We start from the raw sequence: 20,746 nt of genomic DNA on the forward strand, positions 1-20,746 counted from the left end.
AATGGAAGATTCTTGTCCAGTCTCGAGATGCCGCTACCCAACTTGCAGAAGCAATGAAAAGGAAGAACATAACCACTAAAGTCAAAGTTCCCCAGTTTGTCGGTATCATGAAAAGAGTACCCTCATCAGTTAGCGAGAGTGAACTCTGTCAAATTGCTGGTTGCGACAAAGTGGCGCAATGCGGATCTACGAGAGCGTTCAAGTTATTCTATGCAAGTCGACAAACACTTGAAAACGCTATCGCGAACCCGCTGAAGATTTGTTTAGAACTGTTCAGGATTGAAGAGTTCCGCTTTCTACCGAGGAGGTGTTTCAAGTGCCATGCTGTTGGTCATTTAGCAGCTGACTGTTCGCAACCAGAAAGGTGTTCGCGCTGCGGTGGCGATGGTCACAGCTCTAGTAAGGACAACCCATGTAGTAATCCGCAAAAATGCCTAAACTGCGGCTCTAGTAGACACTCTTGCTACCATGCTGCTTGTCCCTTTAACAAAGCCCAGCCTAACACTAGCACGTAAATGGAAAATCGAATATTCTGCTGGAATATGAACGGTAAAGTGTTGGACAGAATCCCCCTTCTAACTGACCTTTCTAAAGAATATAATTGTATTTGCATACAGGAACACTTTCTGACCGATGATAGTGTAAACCTTCTAAAGTTTTCCTCGGATATGCATTACCTCGTTCAACCTGCGCGAAGATCTGGGACTCGGGGTCGTCCCTCTGGTGGCCTAGCCATAATCACGCGCTCTAACTCGGGGCCCCCCGTGTGTGTCGAGCAGAATGAATGGTTCCAAGCTGCCAAAATGCATGGCGTGTTTTTCGTAAATGTTTATTTACCAACCAATTACAATGACATCGCTTCAGAAAAGAAGTTTGCAAAAGCATGCCAGAAGCTCGGAAAGTGCCTCCTCAGTTTAGTCCAGAAATCATGCCCTGTTATAATTCTTGGTGACTTTAACTGCAATCTCGACGATCATTCCTGCCCTCGGGCTGTACTATTGCTGAACGCCTTACCAAGCGGATTTAAAGTTGCTAAGAAGGATAAGTGCTATTCCTATATCAGTACCGCAAAAACCGTCTCAAATCTTGATCATGTAGTAACTTACAAACTGGACCTAGAGTCAGTCTCGGTTGGATCTGACGGTGCCTATTCGGATCATTTACCTCTCTCTTTTGCAATACCAGCCGTCAGTCCCCAGTGTGCTCCAAAAACCAAGCCTGAGCCAGCACGTGATTGGAAAAAAGTAGTCCGTGAGCAGTTCCAGCTCAATTGTGAACAAATTTTGAAGAAAATTAAAGTGCCTTTCCACCTCCTACAGTGGGATTGTGACCTAACGGAAAGCGAGATACGCCTGCAACTGAACATGTATTTCTGCGAAATTTGCCACTCCTTGAGAGTAGCTGAAAGGGTTGCTGTCCCATTACGTAGCGTCCGACGTGGGTCGCGAGTGAAAGGATGGGCCTCTAACAGTGAGCTTGTGAAGGCAAGAGCAGCTGCCAAGTTCTGGCTGGGGGTTTGGCACGAGTGCGACCGGCCAAGAAGCGGGGTAGTCAATGAATTGCGGGTTTATACAAAACGGCGGTTCGCGAAAGAGCTACGAAAACATCGTAGTAGCCTCAAACGGGAAACAGTTTCAAAAATCATTGAAAACCCTAATTTGGTCTGGAAGCTCCGTGCCAGGCCTGTAGAAAGTACGGGACAAAATGCTAGTGATATAGATGAGGAAATATGGGTAGATTATTTTGCTGCTGAATTCTCCCCACCAGATGAAGTGAAAAATAAAAAGTTTAGCGAAGAGCTCGATCAGCTTATGACGAAAGAGCATAATTACCTCGTGATTTCTAGTGCGAAAATAACCCACCTTTGTCAAAAATTAAAGAAGAAATTATCCGCCGGTGCCGACCAAATCTGTGCTCTACACCTACTGAATGGTGGTCCAGTTCTATCGGAGCATTTAGCAATAGCTTACCAAATTATACTAACACATGGTATTGTACCGGACATTTTCTGTTTAGGTGTGATCACTCCAGTTTTGAAAAAGGGTAAACCTGCTCATGAACCATCGTCATACAGACCCATTACTGTATCATCTGTGTTTTGCAAGCTATTTGAAAAGCTCATAATTTCGGACATTAAAGCTAGTTGTAAAGTGCCTCCCCACCAGTTTGGATTCCAAGCTGGCTTAGGATGTGCCCATGCCTTGCATGTAGCTGCAAATGTTCTACTGGATGCCCACATTTCGAAAGAAAGCCTAGCTATAGGTGAATATGATGTACGGCGGGCTTTTGATTCGGGTATCCATTCTCAGAATATGGTTGAGCTGAGAAAGTCCGGAGTTGACCGTGCTATTGTCAAACCCTTGAACGACATGTATAGTAGGCTCAAGGTCCGTATTAAACTGTCAGGTAAATTAAGTCGTAGGTTTGCTGTGGTGAAGAAAGGTATAAAACAGGGAGCCGTATCATCACCTGATCTGTTCAACAACAGCATATCGACGGCCCAGTCAAAAGTGGCCCCTTGCTGTATTTTTAAAGGCATTGACGTGTCCCTAGTTGGGTTTGCAGATGACCTTCTAAACTTTTCAAGAATTTTGTCTTCTTTGGAATCTAACTTTAAAATTTTGGAGATGGAGTATGATGAAATTGGGTTGAGTTTTAATGTGACAAAATGTGAAGTACTGTTATTTAACTGGAATGCCTCTCAACCCGAAATCCAACTAGGGTCACAGGTGGTCATGCCCTCTAAGTCAATTGTATACCTGGGTCTGCCGATCGGTGAAACTCTTCAGCATACACGAGCACTGCTTGTAAAACACATCGAGAAGAAGATCAGGTCAGCTTATGGAGCTTCGGTTTCCTCCAAGCGTAATCTAAATAGGTCGCTGCGTGCACAAATATTTGTTGCTGTTGCCTTACCCCATGTTCTTTACGTTTCGCCGTTCTGGAAGTTACTTACAAATTCGAATAAAGTAACTATAAGAAGAATATTCTTCAGGTACCTCAAGTTCCTACTTGAGATGCCATTAAGAACAAGTAATTCTTACCTAACGAGGCGGTATTCAGTACCTGACCCATTTACTGCGGTGGAAGCGTGTCTTGAAAAGTACCGTGATAGAGTAGAAGCGAGTAAACACCAGTGGACCGCCATTCTTACATAGTTGTATTATAGTTCCTTCGTGATTATTTTCATTTCAAGAAGTTTCGTTGTGTTTTGTATGTGCGTTTTCTTCTCTTTTGTTTTTTATCCGTCTTTTGTTCAATTGTGACGGGTTTTTCCAATATATTTATTTATTTATTATTATAATATACAAAGCTAGTTCAGCTGATATTAAATCCTTTTTGAAAATCATATCTTTGTAGGGCGTACCAGATAAGTTCATTAAAGTTATCTGCGGTATACATGAGAATAACACTACTGAGATTAAGATAGGAAGGAAGGGTAATTGTTGGTTTAGGGTGAAATCAGGAGTTGAGCAGATGATTGCGTCTTACATTTGTAATTAATAAACTCAGGAATTCTTAAATACTAGCTTCGGTAGAAATTAAACACAATAAAACATGTATTTATAGAGTTTATATTTAAGACAGTCAGGCTACTATCCTGAAGGTTTTAATGACAATTATTATCCTCATTTTGGATTATTACCTAAATAATCCTAAATCTATTAGGCACAGCAAAGTTAAGATCTGTCTACAGGCATTACAGGGGGTTGGGGCGGAGAAAGGGATAAGCACAGATACCGTGCTCAAACACTGCCTGCTGAAACACTCAAGCTCAAACACTGTTTATAAAATATGCACTTATTGTGTTTTGATTTTGGACAGTCATAGTTTGATCATGGCACCTATTCAGGAAAATTTCAGACGGGCAGGGGGAATAAAATACACTTTTTCAAGTCTAGGGGGGGGGAGTTTATTTTCGTTTAAAAAAAAACAAAAATTCCAAGAAAGCGAAATTTTTTTGATGATATTCAAGGGAAAGTTCCACTGCTCTACATTCTAGAAACTTATTCTAAGGCCTAATGTACAAGGTTGGAAATGATTTGACAATTTTTAGTACTTCAGTTTTTACGTGATATTGAAATAAAGTGTTATTTCATCCTTTGTTCTAACCTTTTTCAGGCGGTCCGGATCCACTGGTTCGTTTGTTCCAGGTTGAGTTTTTAACTCTTTAATTGCTTTTGGTCGTCCAAGAACGTCAGCAAGAAGGTAAACTGATCCAATTGTCCAATAAATACTAAATGTCAGAAATGTTGTTCCTACAAGTGAGAATTAAAGAAATAAGTTACATGCATATTTAGCATAATGATTAATATATATTTTGCTAAATATTTTACTTTCGATAACACTTAAGTAACAAATGATAAAACAAAATCTGCTGCTGGTTTGATGGTAATGTCTTATAATTTATGAAGTTGTGCGCACCTACTTATTTTTACCAATAGGCACAATCAATCCCTCTATAACGGAGCTCCTCACTTCAAAAGTTCATATATCCCCTCCCCCGATAGATGCATACGAATCAAAAGATAATAATATTACGAGCATTAAGATGTCATATGATTTGGGAATAATGAAGAAACAGAGGCGATTTTTTCCTTTTTCTATTCTACATCTTTTCTATTTTTGTCTTATTTTCCCTTTTCTTTTATGCTGTTCGTCCACATGGAGTTTTTTTTCCTTCTTTACTTTCATCTTTAACAAAACGCAACAGAAGTCCTTGATTCAATTGCATACAGACTGTTCTGTTCATCTCTTGAAAACGAATGATTTGTATAAGCTATTAATGGGTTTGTTTGCACTCAATTACTTCTATTGAAATGGTCAATCATGGTTTTCTAGAATACTCCAAGTGGCGAGTGATGCATTGAAATCAAGATAACGTGGTTGTGTTCTTCGCCCTAGCGAACTGTTTGGAGTTTTGTCGGCTGTTGATATGGATGTGGATTGTAACTATATTGACTCTGTTTCTTTTAAGATTTGGGACTCCTGTTCTCTTTATTAGTTTAAAAGTCACCATAAAAGGGTTTTGTTGGGTTTGAATAATAATAAATTTAATTAGTTACACTTTTATATATATATATATATATATATATATATATATATATATATATATATATATATATATATATATATATATATATATATATATATATATATCATCTAGTTGAAGCTAGTTCTGAAAGTTGACGGATTCTTTTTTGAAAGGAATTATGTAACAAACCCTCCTAGGATTTGTTTCGATGTTAATCTTTATTGTATTTTCTGTAAAAATTGGGCTTTTTGTAAAAATATTTAATCCAGCACATTTGAAACAAACGTTGATCTAAGAAGATGATGATAATTTTGAACTAAATTCAGTTTTAAAAGCTCTTTAATCCGTATTCAGAATCATTTTAAGTTTGCTAAGGTTTAGCTTCATTAAGGCGACAAGTTAGTTAATATACCTACACGTAAAATGTTCCATAATTGTTTCTAATACACTAAATAAATAAAAAACGAGAGTGCCTTAATAAAAGCACCCATATTTTTGGTTTGCCTTATGATACTACTACTACTAAAACTAACAACTCTCCGTAACACCAAGCCACCAACACATCTACACACGCTCCTCCTCCATCTCAATCTATTCAAAGTCTCCCTTTTTACACCCTCCCAGGAGGTTCCCGTGTTCTTTAAATCTTTCTTTATGACGTCCTCCCACCCCAGACGAGTACGACCTGCGTTCTGTTTTAACTTAGAAAAAAAACCAAAAGTCCATCATGCTTTTGAAACTGAGAGAGCCAGTAACCCAGCTCTCAGAGTGCCTTATTAAAATTCCAAAGATCCCTAACTAAGACTTTATGTTGACCTCAGTCATTTTGTCTAGGATTATTATCTTTAGTCTCTGAAGATCATAAAAAAAAGAAACGATTCAACATTTGAGAATTTGAGAGAAACTTCCCAGGAATAGTTGGATACTAAACTGGAGAGTTAAAAATTTGACACTGCACAAGATGGATGTAATGATTTTAGGAAAACAGTTTGTGAAGTCGCTGATGGTGTCTTAGGGAAAAGAGTTAGAAACGCAGCTACGAATATTGGTGAAAATGCTTTATGTTTAGTATTCAAAAGAAATGATTCGAAAATATGATTCAAAAGCTGTTCAATACTTTCCCTGGCTTCCACCAAAGTAAATATGTCCTAATCTCGCCTTGCAAACTATTCAAATGAATACGTATTTAAAACCAGTTTTGTATGTTTTATTACAGACATAGAATCAGACTTTTCGGTGAAGAAAACAGAAAACAAATAAACCTTGTTAATAAGCTCATTGCTTTGTTTATTCCAAATTTGAAATTTAAAACACCCAAGAAAAATAATGAAAAATAGAAAAAAAATCCTCTTTGAGGCTTTTAACATCGTTCTTGTGCTTTACTTAGATGTTTATGTGACAGTGATTCGTTCAACTGACTTTTTACTCACTTCTCGTTGTCTCATCGATCTCCATTTTGCACAAAGTAGAAATCTGGGGCAATTCACTTATTTAAAAGAAAACATAAGAGCCTTCCCAGAATAAAGATGAAACTGACAAATGCGATTTTTATGTTTTATCTTGTTTAGCTTATGCTAATATTAACCAATGTTTTTTTTTGCCTAAAACTAGAAACAATAGCCCTTTTTATACTACAGTAAGGGAAATTAATTTTAAGTTCTGTATTTGGTTTGAATAAAACTAAAACACACGTTTTTAATAAAAATAAATTTTCACTGATAGAAAAAGAAAAGTATGTACCAAAAACATAATAATTGACTTCATTGTTACCGAGGTGATATGTGACTTGATTCCAACATTGCTGCCATAAATCGTCGTTGAAACGAAAAACTTGAATAACACTAAAATATAAGAGGAACAACATCAATTCAAGGACGTATTATACAAAAAGGTAATTTAAAAACAATCTTTTCCTCATAGTTAATCATGGTGTTCGTGTAGATTTGCCAAATTTGGCAAACAACTGAATAAAATTCTCAGAATTTGAATTAAATCAAAATGTCTAAACGATACTCAGTACGTGTTTTCAGCCTTCCAAGACATACCTCTACTTAATCATCTCTTTCTAAGAAAATGTCAATGAACTGAAAAGAAGCACAAACTTCAAAAGAGTTTGATTTCCTAATTAAAGAAGTGCGATACAGAGGCATTAGCTTGATTTTTTTAGGAAGCAAATTATTAAGCAAGATAATGCTTATTAAATTAGGAGATATTAAAGATACTAGATACTAGGAGATACTAGGTATTGCTAAAGTCTTAAAGAAGAAGAGGGTGGTTTTAAGAAGGAGAGAGGAGGCGTTGACCCAATTTTCACTTTTGAATTAATAACTGACAAATACCTTATTTATCAGACCCTTCGGGTCCTCGGTCTTACAGATTATCAAATTTAAACAAAAATTTTTTTGACAGAGAGTAAGGAGCAACATTAAAACTTAAAGCGAACATCAATTATTATGTATATGAAGGGGGTTGCCCCCTCCTCAACACCTCACTTTTTACACTAAAGTAATTTAGTACTTTTAAAAAAGGTTCTTGTTGCTCTAATTAAACGATGTTGTCTTTTAGGAGTCATTCTTACTGAATTAAAACAAAATTAAAACATAAGAGTAAAGAGCAAGGTGTTGAGGATGGGACAGGATTAGTTCAAAGCTGAAATTTCGGAAGGATAACTACCTTCTGGGAAGTTATGACGTTGGTAGTCTCCAGGATGAGAATTTGAGAGAAATTTCCCAGGGATAGTTGGATACTAAACTGGAGAGTTAAAAATTTGACACTGCAGAAGATAGATGTAATAGGAAAACATAATTTTATCGAAGTTTCTATGACAACAAATGGTCATCTCAAAATTCCTATCAGATACATTTCGGGAAAATATAAGATGTAGGGGTACCACCCTCCGATCACCCTGAATGTCAAAAAGGGCACTAAAACTTCTGATTAGCAATCCAGTGAGCCCCTTCCGAAGATTACACAATCACCCTTTCTATATAAGCCTTATATGCCCCCAGGCCATAGCTTACAATCCTTGCCCTGATGGATCTAGGGGTGTTGTTATCCTCCAGAATATAATTTCTGAATCTTTCAACTACGTTGAACAAAATGGCTATGTAAAATTTTTGATTGAATGTGTCGGGGGAAATGGTGGGTGTGAGAGGGGTGTTAGTTGCCCTCCAAAGACTGTTGACTATTAAAATGGGCACTAGTCCTTTCACTTTCCAATCGAACGAACCCTTTTTGAAGCTTCTATAACAACTCCGTCGATACGCAGTGTATGTCTAAACAAAAAATAAATAGTACATTGTACCCACATCGCTCTTTATTAAGTCAGTAGTTAAGCTGGGTTCTATCCCCATTAATAATGGATCATTTTTATGGACTTAGTCCTAAAGAGCAGAGGAAAGGCAATGGGAGAATACGAAATTAAATGGGGAAGAAAAACTTTCTTGGACTTCGATTATGCTGATGATTTAAGCATCCTAGAAGAGAGTGTGAGCAAAATGAATGAACTTTAGATGTTTTTTGTGAGTTCACGGTTCAAGAATAGGTTGAAAATTAATGTCAAGAAGACTAAGAATAAGTAAAGGTGAAGAGGTAATGCTGGGTAACAAGAGCATCGATCAAGTGGACAGTTTTGATTGCCTTGGTAGTATCATTAATAAAGACATTGGGTGCAGTGAAGACGTTAAAAGTAGAATAGCCAAAGCCCAGGTTTCTTTTCCACAGCCGAAAAAAGTTTAGAAAAAACAGAAGATAAGTCTGTGAACCAGGATTAGAATATTGGACGATACAGCAATGACCGTGGTCAAGCATGGCTCTGAAACTGGGCGATCCGGAAAACGGAAGAGGAGTTGCTAAATATTTTCCAGAGAAATTACCTAAGGATTGTTTTAGGTACCCGACTGGCTGACCATATCTCAAATAGTAAGCTATTAAAAGGTGTGGTTCGATCCCACTTTTTAGGGCTATAATGAGAGAAAGGATGAGATGGCTAGGATATGTTCTGTGGGGTGACTGGTTTTCGAAGATTGTCTTTGTCGGCCAAGTGTCTAGGGCAAAACGAAAAGCGGGTTATCCTCAAGTGGGGTGGGAGGATGTCACGAGGAAAGATTCAAGGTAAATGGAAACTTCTAGGGAGGGTAAAAGAGGGAGGTTTTAAATAGATTCAGATCGGGGATGAGCGTGCCTAGCTGTGTTGGCCTCATGCGGCTTGGTGCCGCAGTGAGATATTAGTAGTAGTAATAGTAATGTGCAATTACATATCCCTGTGCATAATTTTACATTCCTAAAACAAATTGGCTTAGTTAAATGAAGCTTTAAAATAATGAGTAAATGAACCGTTTATTTTTATGGACTTCGTATATCTTAAGGGATGAAAGTGTCATTGCGCGGCATTACTGTTTCTAAAACTGGGAGGATCAAAATGTAATTGTTTGATCATTTAAATGATCAACCTGTCTCTTATTTTTTCAATATTTTTCCCTCGATAACTTTGTGGCACCTTTTGGGCCAAAATCATTAGTCTTCACCACAAAATAGGAGAAAATACGATTTTTCTGTGGTAGAAAGTTTTTAGCACTCACAAAAGGCACTACACTATTTAATTCACGTCCGAATTAGCCTTTCAGTGATTTTTAGGATCATTAGTCCGAAACTGCCACCCTGAAAAAAAAAAAAAAATAACAACAAACAAAAATTAAAACCCGCATCCGTCACCTTGAATTTCGAGAAAATGCGAATTTCCCGTTTTTGTAAATAGATGCTTAGAAACAATACCAGAGAATTTACTGATATGCTGAATTGGTTGGCCTGATGTTCATTGGGATCACTTACCCTTTTTGGGATTGTTTTGTCCCTTTTTCGAAAAAAAGCAAATTTTATCAGAGCTTTTAATTCGTAACGTCAAACTTAATAATTTTATTTACTCAGAATCAAGATAAAAATCCGATTCTTTTAATAAGCTATGCATATCGAAATCAAAATTTGGTTTTTTACACTATCGGTCACTATTAGCCCGTTCCACTCCTTACGAACTGAAGTTTGTTACCACGAACTGTTTGGCATCAAGTAAGAAGAGATCAGTGCTATGTACGAGAGTAATATTGCTGAGGTTGGGGTCGAGTACGAGGGGAGAAGTTGATTTCGAAACAAAAGCTAAGCATGGTTGTGTCCTATTCCCTTTTTTATTATGTTGATGGTCTCAGACCTACGCATCACCACTTTTGCGAAGAGAAAATGAAATCGAAAGGGAGGAAAAAACTCTCTTATACCAAAAAATGCAGATAAAGTGAGCATTGTAGATACAAATATTAGCAAAATGAATGAATTTTTGGAGATTTTAAGATATCGATGTCCAACAATAGGTTTGAAAATAAAACTTAAGAAGACAACGCCGCTTAGACAAGGAGTAAATGAGGGCGAAGATGTGGTGTTAGGTAATGAGATTATCGATCAAGTGCATAGCCTTACCTTGGTAAAATTATTAGGAAAGGCGGTAGATGCAACGAAGATTTCAAATAAAATAGTCGATGTCCATTTTCTTTTTTCAGAGTCGCAAAAAAAGGTTGTAATAACCAAACAGTTCGTGGTAACGAATTGTAAGTAAGGAGCGACCCAGCTCAATACTAACCGAAACTCTAAAAAACGGAATTTTGATACCAATAGAAATATATAAAAAATCCGATTTGTATGCTGATTTTAAATACATTAAATAAGAAAAACAAGTTTGTTTTAACTGCAAGTAAGACGCGACATTCAGACTTAAAACGAACAGAAATAATCCCGTATATGAAAGGGGGTTTACCCTCCACAACATCCCGCTCTTTACGCTAAAGTTTGACTGTCACAACTCTACTTTTTAAAACAATAAAAAAAACTTTAGCGTAAAGAGCGAGGCGTTGCGGAGGGAAAACTTCTTTCATGTACGGAATAATTTCTGCTTGTTTTAAGCTTTAATATCGCTCCTTACTTGCAGTTAAAAAAATTGTTTTTTTTTAAATTTAATTTCTAAACGTTTTTGATAAAAACCGACGATTTGACCGGACGATTTTGATAAAAAAAAGGGGAAGGAGGCCTAGTTGCCCTCCAATTTTTGGTTACTTAAAAATGCAACTAGATTTTTTTATTTATTGTACGAACGTTTTTGTTAGTAATAAACATACGTACCTTACGAATTAACTTACGTAACGAACTTCTATATTTGCGTATTTTTATTACGTATATGAGGGGGGTTTGCCCCCTCTTCAATACCACGCTCTTTACACTAAAGCTTGAATTATATTTTTTTATTTTTTGTACGAACGTTTTTGTTAGTAATATACATACGTACCTTACGAATTAACTTACGTAACAAACTTCTATATTTGTGTATTTTTATTGCTTATATGAGGGGGTTTGCCCCCTCGTCAGTACCTCGCTCTTTACACTAAAGCTTGAATTTTATCCCAAATCTTTAAGAATGACCCTGAATCACAAAGACCATTGAATAAATAGTTGAAATTACTAAAAATCCTTTAGCATAAAATACTTTAGCATAAAAAGCAAGGTATTGCAGAGGAGACAAACCCCCTTATATACGTAATATTTTATTTTCGTTTTCAGTTTTAATGCAACTCATTACTTCCAGGTGAAATTTTTTCTTTTTATTTTCTCATTATTATTTTTGTTTTAAATAATGCTAGAAAATCCTGCGCTCCCTTCATGGAAATTCTCTTCCCTCATGATAAATTCCTCCAGGGAAATATCCTCCCATATAAACCCCACCCCTCCCCCCAACCCACCCCGGCTCAACGCGAAAATGCCCCCTGAAAACGTCTGTACACTTCATAATAAACATTACTATATGTAAACAATGGTCAAAGTTTGTAACTTGCAGCCCCTCTCCCGGGGACTGTGGGGGATTAAGTCGTCCCCAAAGACATAGTTATTAGGTTTTCGACCAAGTTGAACAGAATGGCTATCTCAAAATTCTGATCTGGTGACTTAGGGGAAAAATGTGCGTGGAAGGGGGCCTAGGTGTCCTCCATTTTTTTGTCACTTGAAAAGGGCACTAGAACTTGTGATATCCATTATAATGAGCCCTCTTGCGACATTCTAGGACCACTGGGTCGATACGATCACACCTAGGAAAAAAAATAAATAAACACGTATCCGTGATCTGTCTTCTGGCAAAAAAAAAAAAAAAAAAAAAAAAAAAATACAAATTACACATTTTTGCAGATAGGAGTTTGAAACTTCTACAGTAGGATTCTCTTATACGCTGAGTCCGATGATGTGATTTTCGTTAAGATTCTATGACTTTCAGGGGGTGTTTATCCCTTATTTTCTAAAATAAGACGAATATTCTCAGGCTCGTAACTTTTGATGGATATGACTAAACTTGATGAAGCTTACATATTTAAAATCAGCATTAAAATGTAATTCATTTGATGTAACGATTAGTATCACAATTTCGTTTTATAGAGTTTCGGTTACTATTGAGCCGGGTCGCTGCTTACTATAGTTCGTTACCACGAACTGTTTGATCAGTTTCATCAAGTTTAGTCTTACCCATCAAAAATTACGAGCATGAGAAAATTTGCCTATATCCGATAAAGGAGGAAACAACCCCTAAATGTCATAGAATCTTTACGAAATCACACGATTTTCCATCACCTCCTGAAAACAGAAAATTCATACCCAAGCTTTTCCTGTGATGCAGATACGCTGTTTCATTCACCTGGTTCCTTTCGGAATAAATCGATATTTCACTGGAATTGATTCTATTCAAAAAAAAAAAGTTCGTAATGCCAAAATTGTTAAACAGATTTATCAAAATATTTAGACCTCTCCTTCCCCCAAATCAAGATGCAATGTATACTTTTCCCCCTCCTCAGCACTCTCTGAAAGTTTCATTTTGATCTACAAGCCCAGTACCCCAATCACGCTTGAAACCTCAAGCCATTCCTTACATATTACAGGTACGCTATTTTGACAACCAGGTACCAAATAGCGTCTTGCTATTTAGACATGACATTTTTTTAATTCCAATAGCGTATTATAACTCAAAAACGTTTAAGTTGATCGGAGACCTAGCTGTTTAACACCCCCTCCCCCTAACAAAAAATTTGAACTCCTCGTGCCCTTCTTTCACACACTACCAGAAAGCTTCAACTGCATCTTCCAAGCTGTTTCTAAGATACTTCTGATATGCTATTTTGGTTAGATAGTTGATGTTATTTGATAGTCTATTTGATACACATAGCGTCTTTAGATTACATTCTGTCCCCTTGCACAAGCTGAAATTTGAAGTCCACCTGACTCCAACAACACCACGAAGATTCGCTTTTCAACCAAGTTATAAGCCAATTGACAAAAATGCACGGGAGACGACAAAATCTATTTGCAAAATCTATCTTCGACGATTTTGTAGGTTTTGAATGAAAATACCAAAAGAAGGTATTGCTTCAATGAAAATACAAAAAGAAAGGTTTTTTTCAGTAATAATACTGACAAAAGTATTTTTCATACCCTAGGGGAAGGGGACAAAGTCTTGAGGCGGGGGGCCTGTTAACCGTGGTACATGTAGTTTCTTCCGATTTACAGTGTTACTTCAGTTCGAACACATTCTTGTACAACAGTGGCATAAAGGGCCAAAAATTTAAGACAGACTTAAGATATAATTTATCCCTTTTCTGTCTCCTCTTTAAAGCAGAAATTCATAACTCATACAACCCCCCCCAACCAAAAATATTCCCTGAAATTTCCAATTTAATCTCCTAATCCGTTCCAAAAATGTTGCAGATATGCTGCTTCAGAAACCTGGCAACATATAGGCTTTTAACCTACCTTGCCACTTAACTTCGAATCGATTTTAGGTCTCATACAGGCTCATAGTACAAAAATGCTTAGGTAGAACAGAGACAAAACATATTTAGCCCTTCCCTCCAAACACAAATTTAGGTCCTCGTGTCCCTTTCCATTCCTTTCTCAACACTACCTGAAAGTTTCAACCCCATTTCCCAAGCTGTTCCAGAGATTAAATAAAAAAAAACACGTTTTTTTAACTGAAAGTAAGGAGCGACATTAAAACTTAAAACGCACAGAAATTACTTCGTATATGAAAGAGGCTGCTTCCTCATCAACGCCCCGCTCTTTACGCTAAAGTTTGACTCTTTCTCTCAATTCTTCTTTTTAAAACAGTAAAAAACTTTAGCGTAAAGAGCGGGGCGTTGATGAGGAAGCAGCCTCTTTCAAATACGAAGTAATTTCTGTGCGTTTTAAGTTTTAATGTCGCTCCTTACTTTCAGTTAAAAAAACTTGTTTTTTTTATTTAATTTCTGAACGTTTTTGAATCAATGCATGTTTTGATTTTGGCTCTCCGCAGAGGAATAATCAAAACGAAATTTGCATATTTTTTTTTTTTTTGGCTTAATGGCTTTCTCATAATTTTGATCGAATGAATTTGAGAAAAAAAGAGCGGGGGACGAAGCTTAGTTGCCCCCCGATTTTTTGGTTAATTAAAAAGGCAACTAGAACTTTTATTTTTTTACGAATCTTTTTATTGGTAAAAGATTTACGTAACTTATAAATTAGCTTACGTAAAGAACTTTTGTATTCTCATGTTTTTATTACATATATGAGGGGATTCGCCCCATCGTCAGTACCTCGCTCTTTACACTAAAGCTTAAATTTTATCCCAATTCATTAAGAATGACCCCCTGAATCACAAAAGCCGTAGAATAAGTAGTTGAAATTACTGAAAATACTTTAGCGTAAAGAGCGAGGTATTAGAAGGAGGTGAGCCCCTCATATGGGTAATAATTTCTGTTTGTTTTAAGTTTTATTGCTGTTCCTTACTTTCAGCTGAAAGAGCTTTTTCACTTTTATTTTTTAATTGTTTTTTTTTTTAAATAATGCTAGTAAATCCTGCTCTCCCTCCATGGAAATTTTCTTCTCCCATTACAAATTCTCGAAGGAAAGTTCCTCAGCATATCCCCCTCTTCTCAACCCCTCCCCCAAACCAAAAAAATCCTCCTGAAAACGCCTGTATACTTCCCAATAACCATTACTATATGTAAGCACAGGTCAAAGTTTGTAACTTGTTGCCCCTCCCACGGGGACTTTGGGGTAGTAAGTCGTCCCCAAAGACATAGTTATAAGGTTTTTCGACTACGCTGAATAAAATGGCTATCTCAGAATTTTGATCCGTTGACTTTGGGAAAATAATTAGCGTGGGAGGGGCCCTCCAATTTTTTTGGTCACTTAAAAAGAGCACCAGAACTTTTCATTTCCGTTAGAATGAGCCCTCTTGCAACATTCTAGGACAACTGGGTCGATACGATCACCCCTGGGAAAAAGAAAAAAAAACAAACAAAAAAACAAATAAACATGCATCCGTGATCTGCCTTCTGGCAAAAAATGCAAAATTCCACATTTTTGTAGATAGGAGCTCGAAAGTTCTACAGTAGGGTTCTCTGATACGCTGAATCTGATGGTGTGATTTTCGTTAAGATTCTATGACTTTTAGGGGGCGTTACCCCCTATTTTCTAAAATAACGCAAATATTCTCAGGCTCGTAACTTTTGATGGGTAAGACTAAACTTGATGAAACTTATATATTTAAAACCAGCATTAAAATGCGATTCTTTTGATGTAGCTATTGGTATCAAAATTCCATTTTTTAGAGTTTTGGTTACTATTGAGCCGGGTCGCTCCTTACTACAGTTCGTTACCACGAACTGTTTGATATTGTAGATATAGTATTTTTGTAACCAAGATGTGCATAGCGTTATTGTATTTACCTCACTTCTTAACCGTGCGTGGATTACAGGGGTGTAAGTCCCACTGGAGCCTATAGCGCAGAAACATTTTGCTCTATCAGACACAAAAATTCCTTAGCCCCTTCCCCAACAAAAATTGAATTCGCCTAGCACCACACTTCCCCCTTTCTTCTCCCGCAATGCCTAAACGTTTTGATGATTTGAATACGCATTAAGGGCGCATCCAGGATTTGTTTCAGGGAGGGGGATAAAATAAAAACCAGAAACGTATAAAAATGTGCTTACATACGTTTTTGTTACGTCTTTGCGAGTCGAACATAAACTGGGGGTGGGGTTAGGGGGGTTCAAACCCAATGATCCCCCTGGATACAGCCTTGATACACATAGTGGATTCTATTTACCTATGTCCCCTCTTAAAGTTCAAATTTTAGGTCCATTTAGCCCTCCCCGATACTCCTTGAAAGTTTAAACTCGATCCCTCAAGCCATTCACCCAATACTGTGAAAAATTTGAAAACCGTTTTTTTTTATTTACTCAGGTACCCGTATAGTTTCCTATGTATACCCTTTTGGAAACTCTGGAAATCTTGACCTAAAGGAAGATCCCTAAGAGCTCCTAGCTGATTGGACAACCAAGACCAACAATGGCAATCTTTTTAGCTAAAACCTATTTGTGAAAAATGGTTTGCATAATTTAAAACCATTGCTTCTGGGGCTGTGGGGTGATTTTAACCCTCGAGACACATTTATTTGATGTTTGGACGTTTCGGGACAAAATCAATGTTTCGAAATTTGCATCCAGCATCAAGGGGCATGGAGAGTAGAAAAGGGCGTGGGGGAGGGTAGTGCTGGTTACCGTACTATTACTTTTAGCCCTTAAGAAGGGCAATAGAACTTTCAGATTCGCTTCAAATTTCAATGAGTACCATCTAGGGCTGGTTTCTACAGCCAGTCCTACCGCAAAAAGTGGGGGGACCTACCCCCCAAACATATTTTTGGACATTAGGTTTCTCTTGGCCTTTGGGTTGAAACCTGTAAGTTTCAAGATAAGATTTATTCATTATCAATATATGAAATAATACGCTCTGCTAATCCCCCCAAAGGCTTCTCGGTCTGTGATTTTGGGGATCATATACGGATCACATACTCAAAGAACAATAGCCAATTACTTACTGAGAGCAAAGAAAAAACCAAGACATATCTAGTGTAGATAGATAGATAGACAGATAAGATTTACTTATAGAAAAAAAAACTCAAACAGCAATATAGCATGACATAATTCATAATTCATAAAATAACTCTTTTCTCTACATAATTTTCCCAAATCAAAAAGGTGATTTTAATACACTTATATTCAAGCGAGAAAACTATAAATTTCCTATATGTGAGGTTTCGGACAAGGCAGTTCTAACAGTGTACTTTGTGTTTTAATCTGATTCTAGTTTTAGGAATTATGACCTATTTCATTTTTTACTATTGAACGTGATCGTCTCTTACTACATTGCTAGCTACCGCTGCAATCCGGATACAATACACAGATCACAATCACATTTTAAAGAGAAAAAAAAAACAAAACAGAAAATCATTAAATGAAAAAAATGTTGCCAACCATCCAAAAAAATAAAAATAAACGACGAGAAAGGCTGCGCATAAGGCACACACACACACACCATCCGGCCCGTTTCTAGACCTCATATGCCCCTCTCCCCATAACAAAATGCGTGAAATCCGGCCCTTTTCCGGACCTTATATGCCCCTCCCCCATAACAAAATGCGTGATTCTTCTGACCAAGAGATCAAACACTGAAAGTTTTGAGCAACTGGACCTTCGAGTTCAAGTATCTGTCCTTTTTCAGCTTTAAGCCTATCTGTAAACAACTCTGGCACTGGCAGTTTGCATAGTTAACGACCCCTTTTCCCAGGGCTATGGGGGCTACGCTATCCCACAGGCATGTTTACTGGATCATTCCACCATTCTAAGCAAAATGACAATATCAACATATTGTTCTTGTGTCTTAAGGGGTTGTGGAAGGGGGCGTGTGGTAAAAAAGCAGGGATGGGAATTGCTTGTTCTCAAATCACTCGACTCTTAAAAAGAGCACTAGAACTTTCAAATTCCAATGAAATGAACCCCCACCAACGTTTCTACGAACATCCCTTAGAAAAAAAGTGGCGACGGGAAAAAAAACTCATAAAAGGTCCATGGGTCTTTTCTCACGCAGCGCTAACGCTCTGACTTCGAACGTAGAAATAATATAATTTATTTGTCTAATAAAAATAAGAGAGCAATCAGATTCAAACTTACATTGAAGCCAAATTCCTGATCAACACAAAGAAACCTGCAATTACAATGACTGGATTAATTATTAAACTTGACAATGTCAAGAAAGATATGTTATATCCTTTTGTGTCCATTCCTTTCCAACAAAAACCTTTTCTTAGATAAACGTGTTCCCAGCGTTCTAATCAAGAGCAAATAAGATTTCGTGCCAAAAATATCGCAGATAAGAAATGAGCTTTCTCACTAAACACCAATCAAAGACTGAATGAAATCTGCTGAATGAAATCCAAACTGCTAATAGAAGGGAACTCCCCTCTGGGAACACCTAGAGCTGAATTTTGTCCGGCTTACTGCCGCGGTGAACTCCAGCAGAGGTCATTGCCAAAAAGAGGTCTTCTGTTACCTAACATTCTGCACGTAGTTTATAAAATAACCTGCAAATAGACAATATGCTTTGCTATAAGGGCTATTCTTTGTTAATAATAGCGTAGGTCCATTTGAATCCATAATTAAGCAGTAAATAGTGTGACCGATCATCAAACCATTAAATTATGTAACTGAAGTTTACCAAGTATTTCGAAATCACTACAAAAAGATTTCAGTTTTAAACAAGGAACAATTCAATTTTTAAGGCCAATGTACTCCCATTTTCAGCGCATTGTGATCACAATCCAGGCTTGACGTAACCAATTAGAGTAACTTGCTAATAGATTCTTGGAATTATTTGGCCCACAGGTATGTTGACTGTTGAGAGTTGAGCAACAAGTTATGTAACTCTGAATCATGAAAAAACTTTGAAATTAGCTTTTCTACGGTGTTTTTTGTTATTGTTGTTGCTTAGTTTTGAATGATTGGTCAAAGCTTCATAGCTCCCGAAAAGTTTATGATAATCTTGTTTGGAGGAGATCTAAGCAATAACGTAAAATCAATGAAAGCGAAAAGACTTTCTATTTAAATTGTAGACGACGGTTTAAATTTTTTGTTCAGGAGGAGGGGTTGAAAAAAGCTTTAAAAACGCGACAAAAATTTATTTATATGGATATCTGTTACTTTTCCAGGAACTAAAGAAAACATTTTTTTTTGGGGGGGAGGGAAGAGGGTCAAACCAGGTACCCCCTGGATACGACCATAGTTACCGGGTAAACCAATATGAAGTGGGTACTTACGTGTCATAGCAACCATACATTGTTCTTGATCTGTAATGAAAATGGTTTTCTGTGTCCACTCGGAAATAATGAGCTTGGCCTGAGGGAGATGAACCGATATCTATGCAGATATAATTTTACTAAATATTTAATATATAGACGTGGTTAAGTTAGGTATTTAATGTAAAACGTTTTGGGCGGCCTGCTTTCCATAGTTCTCTTTTGTAGTTTCCATAATTTTGTTACTAGGTATTACATTTTCATCATAATTTGGTATATTTCATTAGGGTTAAGTTATTTTCACTTCTTTGACGTGGTCACTGTCAAACAGTTCGTGGTAACGAACTGTGGTAAGGACCGACCCGGCTCAAAAGTAATCAAAACTCTAAAAAATGGAATTTTGATACAAATAGTTACATCATAAGACTCGCATTATGGGTAAGATTAGTCTTACCCATCAAAAGTTACGTGCCTGAGAATATTTGCCTCATTTTAGAAAATAGTGGGAAATACCCCCTAAAAGTCATGCAATCTTAGGAAAATCACACCATCAGATTCAGCGCATTAGAGAACTTTATTATAGAAGTTTCAAGCTCCTATCTACAAGAATGTGGAATTTCACATTTTTTGCCAGAAGACAAATAATGGATGCGTGTTTATTTGTTTTGTTGTTGTTTTTTTTTCAGGGGTGATCGTATTGACTCAGTGGTCCTAGAATGTCGCAAGAGGGCTCATTCTAACGAAAATCAAAAATTCTAGTGTCCTTTTTAAGTGACCAAGAAATTGGAGGGCACCTGGGCCCCCTCCCGCGCTCATTTTTTCCCCAAAGTCACAGGATCGAAATTCCGAGATAGCCATTTTATTCACCATAGTCGAAAAACCTAATAACTATGTCTTTGAGGACGACTTAGTCCCCTGCAGTCCCCGTGGGAGGGGCTGCAAGTTACAAACTTTGACCTGTGTTTACATATAGTAATGGTTACTGGGAAGTGTACAGACGTTTTCAGGGGGATATTTTTGGTTTTGGGGGGAGAGTTGAAGGAGGGGGTTACGTGGGAGGATGTTTTCATGAAGGAACTTCTCATGGGGGAAGAGACTTTCAACGAAGGGGGCGCAGGATTTTCAAAAAAGAACGAAAAAATAGATATCAAAAGTTTTTTCTACTGAAAGTGAGGAGCAGCATTAAAACTTAAAATCGAACAGAAATTATTACGCATATGAGGGGTTTACCTTCTCGTAATACCTCGCTCTTTACGCAAAAGTATTTTTAATGCTTTCAACTATCTATTCTACGGCCTTTGTGATTCAGGGGTCATTCTTAAGGAATTGGGCAAAATTTGAGCCTTAATGTAAAGAGCGAGGTATCGAAAAGGGGTGAAACCCCTCATATATGCAATAAAAACATACGAATATAGAAGTTTGTTACGTAAGTTAATTCGTAAGTTACGTATATTTTTTACTTATGAAAACGTTCGTAGAAAAATTAAAAGTTCTAGTTGCCTTTTTAAGAAATCAAAAATTTGGAGGGC

At 37.1% G+C, this 20,746-nt stretch overlaps 2 protein-coding genes across 3 annotated transcripts in view; both read right to left on the minus strand.

Annotated features, from left to right (window-relative positions):
• LOC136035760 (mitochondrial carrier homolog 2-like) overlaps nucleotides 1-20,746 on the minus strand; it is a 449,695-nt gene that overhangs the window by 152,116 nt on the left and 276,833 nt on the right. The gene's annotated exons all lie outside the window — the stretch shown is intronic.
• LOC136035746 (fatty acid hydroxylase domain-containing protein 2-like) lies at nucleotides 4,054-18,442 on the minus strand. The gene is made up of 3 exons (XM_065717716.1): nucleotides 18,097-18,442; nucleotides 6,776-6,876; nucleotides 4,054-4,259 (listed from the first exon to the last, which is right to left on the minus strand). Exons 1-3 carry the CDS (start codon nucleotides 18,204-18,206, stop codon nucleotides 4,069-4,071), a joined length of 402 nt encoding a protein of 133 aa, XP_065573788.1. The 5' UTR covers nucleotides 18,207-18,442; the 3' UTR covers nucleotides 4,054-4,068.

This window comes from Artemia franciscana, chromosome 2 (assembly GCF_032884065.1).
Source record: "Artemia franciscana chromosome 2, ASM3288406v1, whole genome shotgun sequence".
NCBI classification, from domain to species: Eukaryota; Metazoa; Arthropoda; class Branchiopoda; order Anostraca; family Artemiidae; genus Artemia; species Artemia franciscana.

What these genes read in the sequence shown, in the direction of transcription:
- LOC136035746 (XM_065717716.1), bottom strand. Translation starts at nt 18,206, where the DNA reads ATGGACACAAAAGGATATAACATATCTTTCTTGACATTGTCAAGTTTA. An exon ending in ATCAGGAATTTGGCTTCAAT is followed by an intron (nt 6,877 to 18,096) that starts GTAAGTTTGAAT and finishes CTTATATTTTAG; the next exon opens with TGTTATTCAAGTTTTTCGTT. An exon ending in AGTCAATTATTATGTTTTTG is followed by an intron (nt 4,260 to 6,775) that starts GTACATACTTTT and finishes TCTCACTTGTAG; the next exon opens with GAACAACATTTCTGACATTT.